General features: G+C 39.7%; 1 protein-coding gene and 1 long non-coding RNA gene across 3 annotated transcripts in view; one reads left to right on the top strand and one right to left on the bottom strand.

Moving 5' to 3' along the window:
- bmf.L (Bcl2 modifying factor L homeolog) overlaps positions 1-19,394 on the top strand; it is a 35,920-nt gene extending 16,526 nt beyond the window's left edge. For both annotated transcript variants that reach the window (XM_041573373.1, XM_041573374.1), the window contains exon 5: positions 11,728-19,394. In XM_041573373.1, coding sequence (XP_041429307.1) covers positions 11,728-11,767 — 40 coding nt within the window. In that variant the 3' untranslated portion in view covers positions 11,768-19,394. The remainder of the gene's footprint in view (positions 1-11,727) is intronic.
- LOC121397166 overlaps positions 820-21,263 on the bottom strand; it is a 59,259-nt gene continuing 38,815 nt past the window's right edge. Inside the window, exon 2 of the long non-coding RNA XR_005963547.1 lies at positions 820-1,519. This is a non-coding gene — a long non-coding RNA (uncharacterized LOC121397166). The remainder of the gene's footprint in view (positions 1,520-21,263) is intronic.

The following is a 21,263-nucleotide window of genomic DNA, read 5'->3' as shown; positions in this document are numbered from 1 at the left end:
TAGCACAAGCTCTAGCCATTAGACTCTTGTTGAACAAGGAGGTATACTACCCCTTTTAGGGCAGTGGCACAACAGGAGATTAAAGGGGTTGTTCACCTTCCAAACACTTTTTTTCAGTTTCATTGTTTAACAGTTTAGTTTAGAGACTCGGCGACCCCCCTCCCAGAGCTGCTTTAGAAGGTGAAAATTACACTTTACACTTCAATATTAGGAAAACAGTCACAAATAGAAAATATAAAGTAATTTCTGGTGAACTATCTGAAACCAACTGAACTGAAAAAAGTGTTTGAAGATGAACAACCCCTTTATCACCAGTGATAAATATCTGCTTCTTTGGACAACTAATCTGTTAAAGCTTTCCCACTGGCAATAATGTATCGCTGGTGATTAATCTCCTGGTGTGCCATTAAATGTGAAGGTTTTCTGGGAAATTATGGTCAGATCTTAGTTTGGTTTGGGAATCCCATGAGAAACTATATATATATATCGTCTATTAGATCACACTCAAATGCAATCTCATCCTAACAGATCTCAGCCTTGCACAACCAATTGTTTTTTATAGGTAGATGGTAGGTGGTAGGTGGTAGGTATGTAGGTGTTAGTTGCTTGCAGAAAAATCATCCCAACAATCAATGTGTCCAAATATATGTTATATCTGAAAGTTCAAATGAATGCTTCTATGAGTATAAATAGACACTGCAGCCCTTGGCACCTGCTCTATGCCCAATCAGCACAGAAAAGTCTTTGTGCATTGGCCAATCTGGAAGAGATCTGCTCCCTCTTTTTTACTGCCAGTTATACAAGAATCCAGAGACAGGCTAATTTTTTAAGCATTTTGTTTTTAATTCAGGCACACTACCACCCTGGCCACTGGACCTTAGGTCAGCAGGCAAAATGTGATGCTTATAGATCAGTTAAGGGCTTTGGCATGAAGGAAACCTTTGTAATTGGTAGAAACTGCCTCTGGAATCAAGTGTGGGACAGGTAGAGCCACAGTACTAGACACCAAAACAGGGCCACAAAAGTATTCAAAAGCTAGGACTTTTTAGTGCTTCAAATAGGAAATACAGTGCAGGACGCTACATTCATAGTATCTCCATCCAACCACTTACAAATTCAATGCTATTTAAACATTTTTAAATCTGGGACTTATAAAGATGTATACGCTGTCAGTTAATTATGAACAGAAAAGGGTATGTTGATATGGAAGAAGGCTCACACTTACAACTAAAACAAATCATAAACTCTTGTATAAATGCAAATATTGGCTCCAGCTTGTGGGTGTAGCCTAGGTTCTTTCCCTTAGACACCTATATTTGGGTGTTAAGGTGATACAAGAGTGTTAGTGGTTATATGCGTTGTGTGCTTTGTTGCCAACAACTTCCAAATTAACTGTTGCTGGAAAGATGCTGACAGACCAATCTTCCTTGTTAGCCATGGATCAGCAGGACATTCCCAGGTGATGGGCTTGGCAGTTTTCAGCTATAAACAGCCAGTTGCAATTAGGAACAGTTGGTGACTATAGAAAAATAGACAAGATTTGAGTTAAACACATACACTTGATTAAACAGCCAAGAAAGTGCAAACTAAGAACAGAAGGCACTCCAACACCAAGGGCCAGATTCAGTTCTGTGAGGAAATATAAACCCTTAATCCAGTTCCAAATTTCCCCTTAGCTTTCAATAGGAACATCACGTGAACTGAATCTGGCCACAGCCTGCAAGTGAAGTACTACTAGGGAATAGGGAGGTTTGGCCAAAGGAGAATCAGAATAGCAGAGGCTATAGTTGGCCAAGTCGCATACTGAACACAGATGAAAGCATATTACCAAATACTACTTTTACCCTTTCATAAACTGGCAGTGGGTTCTCTGCTGATTCAGTCAGTGGGGCGTATTTGTCGAAGAGTGAAAGTTGAGATCATTAGGGTTTGCCACTGGGAATATTCACTGCTCTTTATTCACTTGTGTAGGATTATAAGAAGCAAATATATCAAAAGAACGTTTTCTAAATTTGCCCTACCCTAGCAGCAACCCTGGTTTTTGGAGCCATCATATTTTGTAGTGCAGGAAAGGCTGCTAGAACAGGCATTTTTACTTACTGTATAAGTTGTTTCAGTGACAGTTCTATCACTGGGTGCCATTTATGTCTTCCACACAGCTTTTACCACATATTATCAAAGTGGTACCTTTCCTTTACTATATTTATATTTACCACATCAGCTGAAAAGCCTGTTCTAAGCACCGAATATACTTTAAAGAAGAACTAAAGCTTAACTAATGAAGTAGCTAGAAATGTTGTACAATGTGTTTTGTGCTTCTGTACCAGCCCAAGGCAACCACAGCCCTTTAGCAGTAAAGATCTGTGTCTCCAAAGATGCCCCAGTAGCTTCCCATCTCCTTTTCTGCTGATCCACTGCACATGCTCTGTGCTGCTGTCACTTACTGAGCTTAGGGACCCACTCACAATATACAGTACACATAGAATAGAAATGTCACAATATAAGGCTGATTAGTAATTGATACAGATAATTACTACATGGCAGCACAGAAACCAGTGCAATTAGCATCAGAATTTAATAATCAGTCCTGTAGCATCAGCTTATATTACAGGCCAACCTCATTTTCTGCTTGATAAATTAGCGATGACCCCTAAGCTTAGCTTCTCAACAGCTGCTCAGAGCTCACTGAGCATGTGAGTGTCACAGACACTTTCCAAGATGGTGACCCCCTGTGACAAGTTTGAAGTCCTGGATCATTGCTGCTATTGAGAACCTGAAACATTAGGCTGGTGAAATAAGTTCAGTATATAAAATATGGCATTTTTAACCACATTCATTTTTAGGATTCAGTTGTCCTTTATTCAATAAATCAAGCTATGAGTGCCAGCTTTAAACCATAATCTTACTCCATAATAATTTTTTTTTTTTGTACTGTCTTTATTTTTTTCTCAGGAGCATTGCTGGTAGAACAGGTTTTACAGAAATCTGACTCCTTTCTCTCAGTTTATTTTAATCCAGTGACTTTGTGTCAGGGAATAGGTGGGGGGGGGTGGAAGACAGAACGTGGCCAAATAAAAGAAAAATAAATGAAAACACAGAGATGGTGAAAGCAAACTGACACCACACTCGCCCGGCCATACTCCCTCCTTTTTTCCCTGGCCCCAGATAGAGTTGTTTCTGAAGCACAGGGTGGAGCAGACTGAGGTTGGCACGGTGGAGTGGGTGTGGCTTGTAAGTTCTTACCCGCTGGGCTCCCATAACAACTGACAGAAGACTCATGAACTTTTAACCACCCTTTAATATCCACAGCTCATAACCACAATGATCCTGACAGTTTGTGTGTTTGTGTACCCAGAACAGTTTGTATGTGTATGTTGTATTTGGTACAGGGCATACGTGCACTAGAATGGAACTGCCTGTTTTGGATTCCAGACACAATAAGATGTTGATATGGATGCAATTCTGCAAGTATCACCAGTCACAGGAAAGATCCACTTGCATAACTCTTTCATTGTAATTCTCCCTCATAGCCCTGCGCTAGGAAATCATTGGAAGCAGCCCAGGGTTTGTTGTTGCAGAACAGGAAGTGAAAAGGGGTCCTTTCAGCTAAGAAACCGTCAGAAAGCATAAAACGCTTGCTTTTTTTTTTGGTGAATATTAGACCTTGTGCGAACTGACTTACTTTTTTGTATATGTGTGATTCTGATTGGTTGTACTTTCGGCTCCTAGTGTTTTCATTAGATGTGACTGTGTGTGTGTTGGAAGTAACTGTTTTATGGTGCCACTGTACGTCATGAAAATAATCCATTTGTATAATTCCACATGCAAATTGGTTTCTGTCAGACAAGTTGTATCTGATCTTTACATTGGCATGTTGGATCTGATTTTACATTGAAAAGCAGCCTGTTATTTAAAAATGTGATCCAATGAAGCTGCATGAAAATGAATACAGCCAATACAATTGGGATACCCCAAATCAATCGTTTTTGGATTCAAGTCACATGACTTCGTTTGAAGTTGGAATTTTGGGACGATTCTTTGAAAAATTATTGGGATTCAATCCCAAACCTAGTCAGGGGTCCCAGAGCAGATAGAGCCAAAGAAATGGCCTGCTCTGATTCATGGTCCACATAGGGCCAGGGCTTTTTGGTGTGTGGGAAAGTTTATGTTATAAGGGGGTGGCTGGATGGATCAGGGCAATGGTCTGGAGTGCAATTTAGTTAGGTATTTTTAAAAAATATTTGTTCCAAACTCTACTTGTTTGATAGGGCCAAGCACTCATGCCTAGGCAGGTGGTGTACTAATAACTTGGGCCACAGGGAGGGGAGGGCCCTGCTCGCTAGTAGTTTGTAATGGCTGCACAGCAAAATCTTAATCTTGAATTCAGTGCAACCTTCCAATACAATTTACAAACTTATTAAAAGATATATTTGTGTGCAAAGGAACGCCATTACTGTATTTCTAATTTGTTGTCACACCGTATACAGTTCTAAAGGTTAGCTGCTTATTTTTATTATGGGCAAGGTGGCTGTCTGCACCAGGACCCCAGACAGACCTGGGAAATTCAACATCAACATATTTTGGTCAACACTAAAACAAAGTATGCAGTCACCATCTTGCTATTCTGTACATACTATTTTATAACTATAGTCCCTTCCCAAAGGGTATTATCCTCACTACTACTATGGAACATATCACCCTACTATACCTGATATCCCACAGCCACAGTCTCTTCCTAGAGACTATTACCCCCACTGCTCCTATAGGCACCACCTCTCCCTACTATACTTGGTATCTCACAGCCCCTTCCCAAAGGCTATTATCCCCATTGCTACTATAGGCACCATCTCTCCCTACTTTACATGCTATCCCACAGTCACTGTCCCTTCCCAGAGACTATTATCCCACTGTTACTATAGACACCATCTCTCCCTACTATACCTGCTATCCCACAGTCACTGTCCCTTCCCAGAGACTATTATCCCCACTGTTACTATAGGCACCATCTCTCCCTACTATACCTGCTATCCCACAGCCAAAGACCATTTTGATACACTCTGTATCGGACTGAGCCAGCTAGGGCAGAGGTGCCCAATAGTTAGATCGGTATCTACCAGTAGACCTTTAGCTGGTGATCAGTAGATCTCAAGACACTGTAAACAAACAGCTTGTCTAAATTACCCTCCTGTTTCATGCTTTTCATTCAGATATTTATTATGTTACGGTTACATAAGAAATAGTTGTTTGTTAAATGTAGCAATATACATTTTCTCATAAATCAATATTTTTCATATTTTCCATAAAAAAAAACATAATGCTAACAAAACTTTTATGGATGTAGATCCTAATGGGACAACATCACTAAAAGTAGACCTTGCATTAGTAAAGTACGGCTCCTCCTGTGCTAGGGCATACCAGAGAATCTGACATCCAGGGCTCACTCTTAAAATAATTAGATGGAGACTGTGACAAATGGTATAGAGATTTTATCGTCTTATGCTGGAAATTGTAATGGGCTAATGGGAATTTACCCAGACTGGGGCCCACAGGAGATCCTCTGGCAGGGCAATCCAACCCTGCAGAAACTGTGCTGGTACCATTGGTACCATAGGTGTTGCTGTTCATCAAGCAAAGTAACTTTTCCGGCATACATATGGTACTCTGTGCAGAATAGATAAAAAAGTTAGCCTCATAGCTCTTTGTTCCTTTATTTGCAAGTGAGACTCCAGAGCAAAGGGTTGGACAGGGTGAGAGAAAAAAGGGAGGGGGAACCGAGAGTGAGGGGGAGGTGAAGAGGAGGGATCGCGTGAGTGAAACAAGGGACAGCGTGGCCGTGTGTTTTTGTGGCTGGCCTTCCTTCCCTGTTTATATCGCTCTCTATATTTAGCTTCTGAGTCATAAAATATTTTACTTCCCACAATGCATTGCCAGCACCTGACATAGTTTTTTTTATGCTCCCAACAGCCCTGACTGGAGATCACCCACAGGGCACTAAAATATGGTATAAGCATCATATCTTTTTCGTTATTTACTTTAACCCTCACAATGCAAAACGGAACAAGAAATGGCCTATTTGCCTCCCTCTTAATTCAGGGAATGCTGGGAGTCTTAGAACAACAACAGCTGGAAGGCCACAGGATGGACATGTCTGAACTGAAGCATTTGAAATGTCTGTGATTTATAAAGCAGACCTATGTCTCCTACATATACATTTTGTGGCTCTCTAGTTAGTTATTGCCAAACTAAAACTACCAGCTGCCCTAGCTAACCGCAGTCTTGTAGATATGCAACAAGATATGCACAAGTTCTCTGTCCCTGCTCATTACATGTAAAGTGAGGACTCTTTCCAAGAAATCAACATTACTGCTATTAAGCAAGCCTGGGAACAACATAAATAGTTTCAGAAACTTGTTCTGCAGTGCAGCTGTTATAATCCCAAAGTGTCTGATTATTGATCCAAAGGGAAATGTAACTGTCGAGAGCAGGAGGAATTTAGTTTTCCTCCTTAATATGCAATATATCACTACAGAAATAGTATTTATAACACAGGTTCTGTGTAAGGTGTTCTTTTTTGCCACTTTAGCTGCACATAATATGGCTATTCTTTAAAAGCTGGCAGTAGATTTAAAGATTTGGTCATTTGGCGAGGTTGCCAGACAAATTAATATTAATCTAATGTGGCTACCCAAGTGCAGGGGAAAATCTGGCAGAGAAGATTGCTGGCCCAGGGGCCAAAGATCGGATAATTCTGTGGGTCTATGGGGCAAGGACCACATCAGTGCTCCAATGCCCTCCTAACAGGATTTTTAATGTGAGTCGGGAAGTCAGCCAGTATAACTTTAAATTGCTAAAACCTCCATGGGATTTTTACATGTTATATAGATGTTATATAGTGAATAAATTACCCCCTCTTGTAAAATATAAGGATATCATAAGTTACCGAGGAGTTTCATGACCATATAAAAACACGAGGCCGAAGGCCGAGGTAACATCTACACAAATTTCAGTGAGTCATGTGACAGAAATGACATCAGAACTCACCGTTTATAACTGATGACATCAGAACTCACTGTTTATAAGGAAATAATTTACAAGATATTCATAGCTTTTGTGTATTATATAAATATCTAATATGCCCATATTTTTCAAAAGGGGGTACTTTATTTATTATAATACACAAGTTTCAGGGAGTCATGACAGAAATTACATCACTAATCTCCGATTATAACTGATGACATCACTAAGCACCATTTATAAGGATATAATTTACAGGTTAGTCATGGCTCTTGTCTATTATATGTGTAAATATATATACTGTATATTATCTGGGTACCAGATAAATATGTTATAAACTGCATGAATTGCTTTACCAGGATCTGTCTATAAATATATGTGCATTTATTAATATGTGCTTAAATTTCTCATCCATTCTCAACCTGCCAAGTGGTGTTTGGCAAGCTGCACCACATATTAGCATATAAGTTGATCTCCTGAGGCTACTAACGTACTTCTAGAGTTGTTACTAGATGAATATGACAGTAAAGGCAAGTTGTTCCTGTTTTTGATGATGAGGCAATATATATAATAGGTGATCACAAGACATATAGAGCCATTAAACAACATATTCTTGTTGCATTGTGCTTACTACTAGGGATGCACTGAATCCACTATTTTGGAAAGATTCGGCTGAATACCGAACCAAATCCTAATTTGCATATGCAAATTAGGATTCCAGTTCGGCCGGGCAGAAGGCCAAATGCTTAAAAAGGCCGAATCCTGGCAGAATCCCAAACCGAATCCTGGATTCTGTGCATCCCTACTTACTACATTACAAAAGATTGCCTATGGTAGACATTCTTTGTAGTATCACTGTGTACAAGTTATAAGTCAACTGTTCCTGCTTCTGGTTTGCCTGGTCACCCAGACCTCCGTGACATCAAACCACACCACTTATTAGGTACTACCTCCTAATAGTGTCTTCTCTTGAGTTTATAACACTATTGTAGGGCAGTGGGAGGAAACAATGTCACAAGAAGGAAGAAAACAATTGAGGTCCTGTGTAAAGCAAAAGCCTCAAGTATGTTTAATAACATCTTAATTGATGCTAGGGAAATGTGACATTTAATTAATTGTACATACCACTTCATATTTCCTTTAGGAAAATACAAAGGGACACATAATAGAAGGTTTAGGGGCCTTTATATTTTATGGAAAGATCCAGTGGACATAAAGTGTGAAATAACATATACATGTATAGACAGAAGATATCTACCCTTTCATTATCCATCCGCTAAAGGTAAACATGTCCCTCTCTTTCCCACCAGACCCCTCCATTTCCACAAACCGGGCCCTATATTTTTCCCTTTCTTCAACCAGTCTGTTCACCAAATTACTTACACTCCCTCTCATACTTTAGCCAAGTCCCTCATTCTCCCACCCTTGGGTCTATCCTATCTTACTACTATGTGATTCATCGTACCCATTACATTTCTTTATATTACTACCAGAACCATTTCTTTCCCTAGGGCCCATGATCGGATCAGTCCGTTATCGCCCACTTCAATGTCTACGTCTATGGCCACCTTTAGTCAAATGTTGTTAAGGATGGGTCGCCAATCAAAAGAGGGGTCGCCAATCAAATTGACAGGTTGGACGATCAAGGCTTAAATAAAGAGATAAGCCATGTAAATGATAATACAAATCTGAGGGCACTTTGCCTGGAAACCAGAAATTGTCTGAATAATTTCAAATAATTAGGAAAAAAGCATAATAAAGGCCAAATGCAAATCATCCTACATTACTCTTAAAAACAACATTTTCAGGTAAACTTTCCACTTCTCCTTTAGGAAACAAATGCTTGTTGACTGTATTTTAAATTAAGCCATATAACTGGTAATATGCATTGTTATAAAAGTTTCCTCTTGTGTATGTGTAATGAATCAGTGTGAATGCCGCCATACACATGTAAAAGACAATAGCAGGTGCATAGCACAGTGACTGGAAAATACACGGTTTGGTTTCTGTGTGCTGTTGACATGGTTTCCTGGCAACAGACTAGACTTCCTGTCCAGCTCATATGAGTTGTTTATGTTATGAACCCCATAGCTGGAGTTTCTATACACAAGTCATTCTCAGACTTTCATTTAGGCAGTTCAAACGCTTCACATGCTTGACCTCCATCCAGGACAGAAGTGTTCTTAAGGACAGCGGTGCTAATTAATTTCACAAAGGAATGTGCACATTTACAGATATGGTAGTCAATTCATAATGTACAATACTAACAGAAGTCATAGAACAATTAAGGGAAGTGTCTGTTGAAGTGGTGAGGGAAATAGTCTGGGGTAAAAGTCTCTTGAAGCAGAGCTGCTAAGGGTAAGGGGGAGGTCCAAGCAGGTTCGACACTTGATGGCAGATAATCTTGTTGCATAATAAAAGTTTAATGAGAGAGAGAATATATACTTTACTTCCTAGCCAGGAAATGTAACAATATGCTGCCTTTAACTAAAAAGTGAATTGGAAAGCAAAGCACATTTTGCTTTGTGAGCTCCTTGCTGCAATAATGTGGACATTGGATTTACAGAAATATTCTGGGAAAATCTGCTGGATACACTGTAAAAATAGTATCTACTATACAGGGATCCCATCAACAGGGGGATACATCCGGGACTGCTGTGTGGGGTATGGACTGGGGCAGCTATTTCCATTTCTTGGAAATAGCCAACATAACACTTACCTTCTAGAGGGCCCACTGTACTGATAATGGGACCCCCCCCCAATCATATACCCCCTACAAGATTTATTATGTCAGCCCTGCCACTATACAGTATATCAGATCCAGTGGGCTTCTGTTGTGGCATTGAGGAGGCTACATACGTCATATTTTTTCCAAGGGAGGTACTGTAAATGATGGCATTTGGACAGTTTAAAAATATGTATAAAAACAAGTTCTTTTAAATAGGTGTAAAAATCACACCACTTATCAAATATGCCATTGATTTTACACCACATTTTTACACTATTAACGGCAAATAGTAAAGGCAATCATCTGATTGGTTGCCATGGGTTACTGCCCAAGTGCAAATTTACCCAGTTTTTAAAAATGACCCCCAGTGTGTATGTGTATGAGAAAATGTATAATGACTGTGCCCATTACATATAGCCATACACATGCTTGTTCTAGCCTTGTTACAATGGTCCTTTTTTGTATTTTAAAGGTTATCAGCACTAACAAAAGTTTCAACTGCTTTTTCCCTGCTAAAATTGTAGTGTTATCACAACCCTAAAATCAGCCTCCATTGCCCTCATGCTGCCCTCAGCAGCCCTTAGCTGAGGAAAAAAACTCAGCTTGCCAAGTGTCTGAAATCACCCTGTGTGCCATTGCCCTAAGCGTCCCTAAAAAAAAATGGATAGAATGCTATTAATCTTCCAAAGTTCAGCTCAAATGACTGACTGACTCTGGAGAAAGAAAATAAAATGAATATGCACAAAATAAAATAGTGATTTAACTGGCTCCAGCCACTGAGAAAATCCCCAGAGCCCATTATTTATGGCTTTGTGTCAAATGTAGCCATAAAAAGGGGCTGTATTATCTGGGTGATGTTTGCAGAGGAGGGAGGATGGTTATGTTTTGTTCTGTATAAAATCCCAGTTTCGCTGCCTCAGCAGTGTGGTTTAAATTGAAGATTAACCCTGAGACCTTCACAGTGTCAAATCACTTACAGATGGATCACCTCTCTCTCTCCCCTGAACCTTTAGCCCAGAGGGTTTTTAGCGGGCTTGGAAGCCTACAGGGATAGAGTTTTGTGCTGAAATGGTATTGTTACAAGTGCAGCTGTGCCTTTGACAAGTTCAGTGATTTATCTGTCAGAAAAAGCATTTGGCTTCAGACCCTACAACACTTGCAGAGAACATCAGAGAAGAAAAAAATTCTGTGTCTTGAGCTCTAGCTCTGTGGTAAATTCAGCACCCACTGGCTGATGGAACCTTGGGAACATGATGAAGTTTATTACATTTTACTGTATATGCCACATATTACATAATATAAATAATTGTAGATCATGAATTCCATTCTTAGTTCTTCAGAGCAACTGTAGGATAAGATATTTAGACAGATTTCCCCTTTTGGGGAGACTGATGGATATAACATTGTACTAACTAGGATATAGCACCCTGTTGCCTCTATATGTTGACTATAAGTCTGTAAGGCCATAAAGAAGTTGTTGTGAGACTGTGTGACTAAGGTAACAATGCCCTGTCACAAGTACAGGTGCACTATGGAGTGCAAAATTATTGCTGTGATTTGTAGGTACACAGCAGAAAGGACACGGCTCCTCTGGTCCTTTTAATGAATGATACCCATGTACTTGTACATGCACTTGACTGTGGTGCCCAAAGGCTGGCATGCCTACAGGAGGCTCTGTTTGGCAGTATATCTGTTTTTTATGCAACTAAAACTTGCCTCCATACCAGGAATTCAAAGATAAGCACCTGCTTTGAAGCCACGTAGAGCAACATCCAAGGGGTTGGTGAGCAACATGTTGCTCACATGCCACTGGTTGGGGACCACTGTGCTATATGATAAGAGGCTACAAGGTAGGGATCCACTGAGTCTAGAATTCTGTTCAGGATCTAGCTCTTGGGAAATGCTGGAATAATTTGTTAACAGCTGTTGAAAATCTGTGAGTTTTGGCTTCTATGTTTCAACTAATATCTACTTTGTCTTTGCAGCTTCAACAGAACCGAAATCAATTTTGGTCTCAGATCTTAATCTTCTTCCGCAACCTGGTAATGCATCCAGAGGGGAATAGAGCCGGGCTGGGTCAAAGGTGAGAATTGATGCAGAAATGGAAAACTACACATGATCTGGCACAGGCTCCAGGAAAAGACCCCAGAACTGTCATCAGTATCTTTTCCAGTAACGCTGTCTTACAACGGCAGGGAATTCTGTTTAAACACTGTATAGGGTATCCAATAACCAGATTATAGAAGCAGTTTAGTAGGTTATTGAACTCAAGTACATTTCATGGAATGATAAGGTATGTGTGTATTTCACATAGAAAAAATACAGCAAATATCTATCATCTGGACTTTCATATTGACTTCATGCAAAGTAAGAGAAGCTGGAAGTTTGATAGGTGCTGCACAAAGATGGCATCCGTACATCTCGTAATAGTAAGAAAACCAAAAGTCTTTGGGGTTTGAAACAATTAAAAGGTTCATAAATACCTTAAAGGGAAAGAGGAATTTAATCTGTCTGTGATTTCTGTTCTGGGCAATAACTATGTTTCTTCTGAGAGGAGCATCCATCATTAATGCAAAATGCAGCATTGTGATGCATGAACATAATCAAGGAGCAAAATGTCATTTAAATAGTGTTTGAGAGATTTTGAGTTTTATTTTATATGAGCCATGCTCATTTTACACATGGGTCCTGACCTTTTCGTTTAAACGTAGCAAGCATGGGACAGAACGACAGATTATCCCTACACAGACTGAAAACTAAGTCACTTCCCATGTTTTGTATGTTAGCCCCATTTAGTCCAGAAAGAAAAGAAAATATTTGAATTCATCATTAATCGTTTTCCTTAGAGAATATTGTTGCCTGTAATAGGAGAACAAGGATGTGTTGCACCTGTGAGTTTGTCCAGAGGAAAACGCTGACATTCCCCAGAGAGAAAATTGTTGTCCCATGAAAGTTGCCAGCATAATTTAGTTGTAGTATGTAGCCAGGTCCTGTCCCCCAGCGCTCTTTGGATGATAGCAACCTCCTGACTTAAATCGACTAGCAGGTGTTTGTCTCTTTGCACTCAACATCTTACTGCTGGTTATCTGTTGGACTTAACACCAGCACAGTACCTTTAATGTATAGAAGAACATTGATAACACCATCTGTTAAGGGACAATTTAATCATTTATGTGGCCATCTGTTCATTGCGACTACTGATAAAGCCCCCATTTTTTTTTTATTTTTTGTATACTTTAACTACGTACCTCACACATACATGCCAAACTGGACTAATGGCAGATTGGGTGTCTTAAAGGGACAGTGTGTGGTTTTGTGTTATGAGATGGAAGCCACAGGCCCAATGGAGATCATGACACCAGAACCAAAATATTCTGACCTATCTCACCCAATTTTCTCAATTTCCTCACTTTCTCTTCCTTTACCATTCAACTCCACCCATCTTTCATAATTCTGGTCTCTTTTATTTTTATTTACACTCTTTTCATCTCTACCTTGTTTGCTCTACCATTCTCTTCTCTATTTTCCTAGCTTCCACACTCTCACCTTGCCTAACACTGGCTTGCACATGCACCATTCTCCCAATCTTCTACTTTTATTAGTAGTTCTTACAGTCCTTGGGTGGATAAGTACTCACTGTCCTCATGAGGAGAATCCCTAGTTACATTAATAGTCATTCTGGCCCTGAATTATAATGCTACATTGAGAGTAGAAGTGGGTACAAGTAAAGTTAAGGTCAGGAAAGTAGTTAGTTGGTCAGTAAGAAAAACAGATTCATGAGAGATTGTGGAAGAAGAATAAAGAATAACGAGACAGTATAGGAGGAAGTGAAAATTGAAATCTATGTAGCTTATGGTTAATTTTATAGTCTTAACTCTCTAAGAATCTGAAAGATCAGTTTTTAATTTGATTAAATTACAGAAATATGAAATATTTAACTCAAGACAGCAACATAACTGTAGACTATTCTTTCTATGTTTCTCAAGCTTTTGTCTTGCCTAAGTTAACATCCCCTCTACAGATTTTCATACCGTCCCCCCTAGCCTTTATATTAGTAATAATCCCTTTCAAGAAGCTAGCAGAAGGCTTGACCTGGCAGTCCTTAGCGTGGATACATGCAGCATGCTGACGGCATGACCAACCAAACAGAGCTGTAAACTAAATTCTCTCTTACTCTATTTAATGAGGTTTTCATATCCTTAAAACTATTTCATCAGTGTTGTTCTGCATGTAGTTCTGCAGGAACACTGACCCTTTAATGGCATGTCTTGGGTCAGGATAATTTAAGACAGCCAAAGCAATTTTACAGTTGCACATTAGGCAGGACATCCTGTTTTCCTTGTATATTTACATACAGATAGTCTTTAATACTGTATGTATTTCTGGGATGTGAAAAAGTCATTATCATCATGACCTTGCAGAATTCCAAGATTACAATCGTTTTTCCGCTATCAGGATTTAACGGACCTGCCCTATCTCCAATCTTTTACCAGATCTTTTTAGCCCAAGACAGAAAGTTCTCTTTACCCCAACCAAGGCATCTAATAAGATGACTGTATTAGCTTCACTAGCTGTTTGTGAATGATTTGCAAATGTTAATAAATCAGGGTTACCCAATCCTTTTTCCAACCCTGTTATGTTTAATTTTTAATTTACAGTCATTTTTCAAAGAACAACACTCAAGTTCTCTGTAAAGGATGATTGTAAGAAGAGGTCAAACTCTTCTTACAATTATCCTTTACCGAGTTAAAAGGCTTCACTGGACGGAAGAGTAAGAATTGGTCTAAAACTGCGAGTGAATCCGAAACATAATGAAAGGCCACTCCATTTCTCTATTACTGTTCTCGCTTATTACATTATAAAGTTATTCTAACTGGTTGTGAATGATGTGGGAGGTCCAAAGTTACAAAGCACCAATCAAAATCAGTCTCCTTTGCATGTCACTGACATGATATTTTATTCTCTTTTCAACAGTGGGAGAAAGTAAGCACAGTTGTTGCAAATTATGCATTTATTTATCTGTTGGAATTAGTATCCTGTAAATTCAGCTTGCATAGGAAATTGTGTGCATGCACCCTAGTAACGGAACTGTTTGGATCCAATCTGAACAATGTTTTGCTTCTCTGCCTAGCTGACCAGACAATACCCAGTTCACCTGCCACTGTTTCCTGCAGTTGTTAAATTCTGAGCCAGATTATGTTGTGTTGTTATGATTTTATTTTTGCTAGAAGGTTATATGCTGGGAGGCTTTTTTTTTAGTATTAACCCGACACCCTTTTTGTGAATAAGTACTTCCTTACTCGTCCCTTGAGTCTGTAACCTCCAAACCTTTTGTTACGATATTTTTGATTAATGTTTTCCTCTTGTATATTGGTTACTATGCATTTGGAATTTTCTCATGTATAGTATAGGTTATCAAACTGCACACTATCTCTGGCTTAAGAAACAAGGTCACCTGAATAGTGCAAAATATGTTCTGAAAGCATTATCTGTATGTGACATGCACTGGACTCCACCTGTGAATTACACTGATATGCCCAGTCAGTAAGAGATTTCATTTTTATGGCTATTGCAGCATGTGAAGGGAATCAACATTGTTAGCGTTACTCAAAACATTGCTCCTTGTGAGCCACATGAAGAACAAAAGTTGTGATCCTCTTGCTGGCTATACACTGCCCAGTACTTATTGGTGTCCGACTGATCAGCCAAATGGATGGGTATAATATGAGTGGCCTTCCTGGTATGGACAAATAATATGCAAGTTGACCTAAAACCCATGGGTTTACCCAGTTTGGGTTGAAATTTGGGCAACGATTGCAGGTCAGACTGTGGGGAATACACTCCTCCGCTGCTTCTGAAGATTCCCTGTCTTGGAACCAGATGTAGCGTAGTTTTTCATGACCTGCACATTTATAGTATGGATGTCTTTCTATAGTTCCATTCTATTGTGGCTCTTAATTTCCTCATTTACTAAAGCAACATGCATTGCCCAGCATGATGTCCAACTGACAGATATCCATAGTATATATATCCGTCCAACAAACACATACTGAACCGTGTACCCAATTATTTTATCAGCAAACATATAGCAAGCTTTACTGAGTAGAGCTGGAACCAGAAGGAAATAAGTAGGCATGTGTGCTTGCAGCTGTAGCACAGCTCTACATGTCATTTCCAACTAGCTGCCACTGCTGTTAGTATTGCGCTGGCCATTCCTTCTGTCAAGATTACAACTTTTCTTGTTTATGCATCTAAAATAATTTTATTATTAAAAGCGTAAAGAAAAATATTAAATATCTTTTGGTTTGAGGTATATGAACACCGTCTGCACTAGTGCAAACGTTTAGACCCCCGTTTAATTGATGGTTCGGGAATCAAAGCTGATTCCTTTACTTAATCTCATCCCAAAAAAAGGTAACCGAGCCGTCCAGCAGGAAGACTCTGCTTAAAGATAATAGCGTCTTTCTTGGCATGAAAAAAAAATGTCTTTTTAAGTGGTTTAGTACATAATGCAACAAAGAGGTTACATTTCATGATGTACATTTTGTTACTGTAAATACAGTCCATTCTTGTTTAGTAATTGTATCTGATATTTACAATGTTCCAGGCTAAGAGCAATGACACATGGGCCATTTTGATTATCCCCACTTTCCGTGGGAATCTCCTTGGGATGTGCTGAGTACAATGTAAATACAGTGATTAGCCCAGCGGTTCATGATTATAGCCGGATAACTCATCATTGCTTTTCTTGAATGACCATTATGGTGATTCCTACTTTCATGGGGAAGTGGTGATGACCAGAAGTCCAATGTATCATTGCCTGGGAGACGATTAAAACTGTGTTTCTGTTGTGCATTCTGCATCACCTCACATATTTGGGATGCACCAAATCCAGGATTTGGTTCTGTATTCGGCCAGGATTCAGTCTTTTTCAGCAGCATTCGGATTCTGCTGTTTTCTTGTGCCTAGCTGAAACGAATTAGTGTGAAATCGTGTGACTTTTTGTCACACAATCAAGGTAGAAAAAAATGTTTTCTCTTGCACCATTCTCTTCCCCTAATTTGTATATGGGATTTGGATTTGGTTCGGTCCTTTATTTTGGGATTCAGCCGAATCTCAAATCCATTGTGAAAGATTCGGCCGAATCCCAAAATAGTGGATTTGGTGTATCCCTATTAGAAATGCAATTTGTGTTGCCATGACAAGGCATAAAGGGGTTGTAAACCCCAAAATAATATCTTGCCTGATGAAAGATTTAAAAATCTCATTGTTTAATCTGCACCAGTGGTGTTGCTGTCTAAGGGAAAACTGTCCATGTTATAATCAGGAGAAAGCGGTCACCACAATATAAAAAAATCTTATTTCTTCATAAGGGTTAATAGGACTCATTTCTTTATGACTTATGCCCATGTCCCCTAGTAAATGACCATGTTATGGCCAAGACGTAAGTGATCTGTGCACAGGCTTTAATACTCTTGACAGTCAATAAGCCCTAATACATTCTAGTTCCAGGACGGTAAAAACAACAAATACTTGCCTAAAAATTCCATATAAACATGAAGAATTTAGATTAAATGGTAAGAAAATATTTAAATTTTCAGCACCAATCACTGCTCAGTATCAGTAAGAGTATGGCTTTATTTGTAGAGATACAGCTAGCAGACTTGCCAGGACCTGTTGGAGTGAAACTGCTGCTGAAATAACTCTATGTTCAAAAACCCTGTAGTAAATAAATATGTAAAACATTAGCGTGCCGGGGAGAAAGGGCTTGCTCACTCTGATTCATTTGTAGGCGTTTTCTTTGATTTTACTGGTATAAAGAAGAAAAACATTGGCTATTTTGACGTCAAGGACCTAGATTGGCCTGGGAGAGATAAATACAGTGAAATCATGGCTTTGTCCAGCTGTAAATTAGACCCAGATGGCAGTTAGCTGTACTGACCGAAGAATTCTGACAGTAAGCTCTAGAAACATTTATACAATGGCTGGTTTCTTCTCCAGTCAAAATATATAATAGACGTGCAGCACTGGGACAGTCCAGCTATTGGTGGCCGTTATACTAATTTTATAGATTGTGTTTAATGGTCACGTTTCTGTATAAACTGAAAGGGCAAACTTCCTAACACCAGTGTGGTTACCCATAGCAACCAACCATCAATTCAGTTTTGCTGTAGCAAGAGTAATGGAAGTTACAGTAATTAGTTCCTAACCATTATGGGGCCCATTTACTTAGTTCGAGTGAAGGAAAAGAATAAGGAAAACTTCGAATTTTGAATGATTTTTTTGGCTACTTCGACCATCAAATTGGCTACTTCGATCTTCGACTACGAATTTGAATCGAACGATTCGAACTAAAAATCGCTTGACTATTCGACCATTCGATAGTCGAAGTACTGTCTCTTTAAAAAAAAAACTTCAACCCCCTAGTTGGCCATCTAAAACCTACTGAAGTCAATGTTAGCCTATAGGGAAGGTCCCCATAGGCTTTGCTATCTTTTTTAGGTCGAAGAAAAATCGTTCGATCGATGGATTAAAATCCGTTCGATCGAACGAATTGCGGTAAATATTCAACCATAAGTAAATTTGCCCCTATGTGTGTGTGTTTGAGATAGGGACCTTAGATTGTCAGCTCCACTGGCGCAGGGACTAATGTGCATGATCTATAAGCACAGTGCAGTAAAGAATACTAGTAATCCTTGATTGCTATTGATGACTACAGCGTAATAGAACTGCCCAGTGTTTGTAAATGAACCCCACAGAGAGGAATGAGTTTAACGCGATGCATCACTTAATTTGGGGAGTCGTTCATTACTATCCTTGGGTTCACGCTGAAAATTGAGCATACAGCAAAATCCGACCCCCTAAAACGTTTGCGCAAAGTTAAAGAATATTGGAAGTTATCCCACAGCAACAGCTTGAGAGTTACATAGTATAAATTGCCCTGCTAGAGCACTAGCAGCACAGAGATGCATGTATTGATGGATGTTCAACTGTACATATTAAAGCAGATAATCTGATACCACTCCTGGTGGGTGCGGAGAGCTTTTACTGTAAATAAATCCAACGTTTAACTGTAATTAATCTGTCATTACCAAAGAAAATTACCGAATGCTTTGTGAGATGGCAATCCTCTTCACACCTCAGTGCCTTAGATTGAAATTGTATTTGTCGTTTATTTTCTGCTTTGTGATCGTAAGTTGTCTGCAACACTGGATTGTTCTGACATGCACATTCTCACTTTTACCATGAGAGGAGAGAGACCCAGTGATCATGTAGCAATGCATTAACCGCTTCTGCCCTGGGACTTCGTTCTGAATCGTAGGAGGAATTCTCAAATGCAGCCTTCTGAGGCCTCACAAACAGCACCCAGTGGCTCTACCACCCACCCTCTTAATAAGGACAATCTAGAAATGGGCCCTGTTGGTGGGGCCTGAGACCTGGAGCTGAGAATAACCATTATATTGTTTTGGATGAATCGAAAGTTCCAGGGTAGACTGGTTAATTCTGTGTGCAATCAGGACATCCACTGCTTGGGTAATAGTGCATTATATCTGTACATTATTGTATGTATATTTAGTTGTATTCACTGTCCTCTTGTGTTTTTAATATCCTTACTGGTACTGTTTGTAATAAAAATAAAAAAAACCTGCAACTCTTGTGTTGTGTTTCAATGTATAAGGAATTTGTCTCCAGACCAGAATGAAGAGGGTCTTCCCAAGTGTACGTGCTCAGGTGGGAACGTCCCATTTCAAGGACCACAAGACAGATAGGGCTTAATCAAGGTTCGACTAGGCCAGCGGGGCACCCAGACCAGCTCCCTGCTCCAGTCAGTTGTTCCTGCACCCTACCTCCCTCTCAGCCAGTTTTGGCAAGAAACAGGGTGGGGGGCGGCGCTGAAGATGGGTTGCCAGAGGAGCAGGGGGCCACTGAGACAGCAGCCCCGGTGGGCTCTGGGCCCCTCAGTCCGTCCCTGGGCTTAGTGGACATTGGGTAGGGTTCAGGTGAACTGAGGGTGTCGCCTGGGCAGATAGGCGGCTTTTGTAAATCTGGAATTACATGACATGGGGCAGCTGGGAAATTGACAAAATGTCTAGTCCTATGTCAGATTTCAAAATTGAATATAAAAAAAATCTGTTTGCTCTTTTGAGAAATGGATTTCAGTGCAGAATTCTGCTGGAGTAGCACTATTAACTGATGCCTTTTGAAAAAAAACATGTTTTCCGATGACAGGATCCCTTTAAAGGGGTTGTTCACCTTCCAAAACTTTTTCTCAGTTCAGTTGTTTTTAGATTGTTCCCCATAAATAAAGACTTTTTTCAATTACTTTCCATTATTTATTTTGTACTGTTTTTCCGAAATCCACGTTTAAAGTTGAATGTCCCTGTCTCTGGTGTTTGAGTCTGGCAGTTCAGTAATTCAGGCGCAGACTCTACAATGTTATAATTTTGCAACATTTAGTTGATACATTTCTCAGCAGCATCTCTGGAGTATTAGCAACTATTGTATCAATTCTAACAGCTGCCTGTAATGAAACCAAGAGATTCTGCTCAGCAAGGACAAAGATATCAACTAAATGTATCAGTTTAGAACAGTTTTCAGGGTCGGCGAACCCCCCTCCCAGAGCTGCTCCAGAAGGTGACATATTGTCATTTCCCAGCTGCATCTAGTCATGTGACTTGTGCTCTGATAAATTTCAGTCACTCTTAACTGCTGTGAGTGATATCACCCCCTCCCTTTCCCCCCCCCAGAAGCCTAACAACAGAACAATTGGAAGGTAATCAGATAGCAGCTCCCTAATACAAGATAACAGCTGCCTGGTAGATCGAAGAACAGGATTCAGTAGTAAAATCCACGTCCCAATGCAACACATTCAGTTACACCATAAAAATCACAACAGAATCCCTTTAAATTCAGGTATATCTAAGAAAGTACATAGGCTTTCTCCCCAAATCTCACCTTCAGACAGAGTCACTACCACCAGCCCTACAGTTTGTCCTAAATCTATGCCACAACAGGTATTTTCATTTCAATTACTTATAAGCACCAAAAATTACCCGAGCTGCTCTCCAGTAATTACAATAGGAAGTGCTTGAGCAACTTGTGGTATCTCGACACATCACCCGTAAACATTTACCGGCACGAGACACCTCAGGTGCCATAACCCTAAAGCAGTGTGCAGACCAAAAAAACGAACAAGGCTGTGTTTATATAAATAGTTTTAACTTTATTGTGTGTGACGGTGCTTGTGATAAAGACACTAGTCATTGCAGGAGACAGGATATTATTGTACTGCTACCAGCAAACCTATTTTTACCTTTCTGATCACTCAGACTATGCTGGAATAAAGAAGGGCTTTCAAAGGGGCCTACAGTAAGACATCATTGGATTTATCTGCCCTTTCTGAGCAGCTAAAGCAAGAATGCTTTGTCATGTTATGGCTCAATACATCATCCAACAGGTATTAACACTGTTAATATTTAATAGGAAATGAGTTTATACAACTTGTATCTTGAGTGATTTG

This window comes from Xenopus laevis, chromosome 8L, assembly GCF_017654675.1.
Source record: "Xenopus laevis strain J_2021 chromosome 8L, Xenopus_laevis_v10.1, whole genome shotgun sequence".
Lineage (NCBI taxonomy): Eukaryota > Metazoa > Chordata > Amphibia > Anura > Pipidae > Xenopus > Xenopus laevis.
This window is presented reverse-complemented; position numbering and strand designations above follow the sequence as displayed.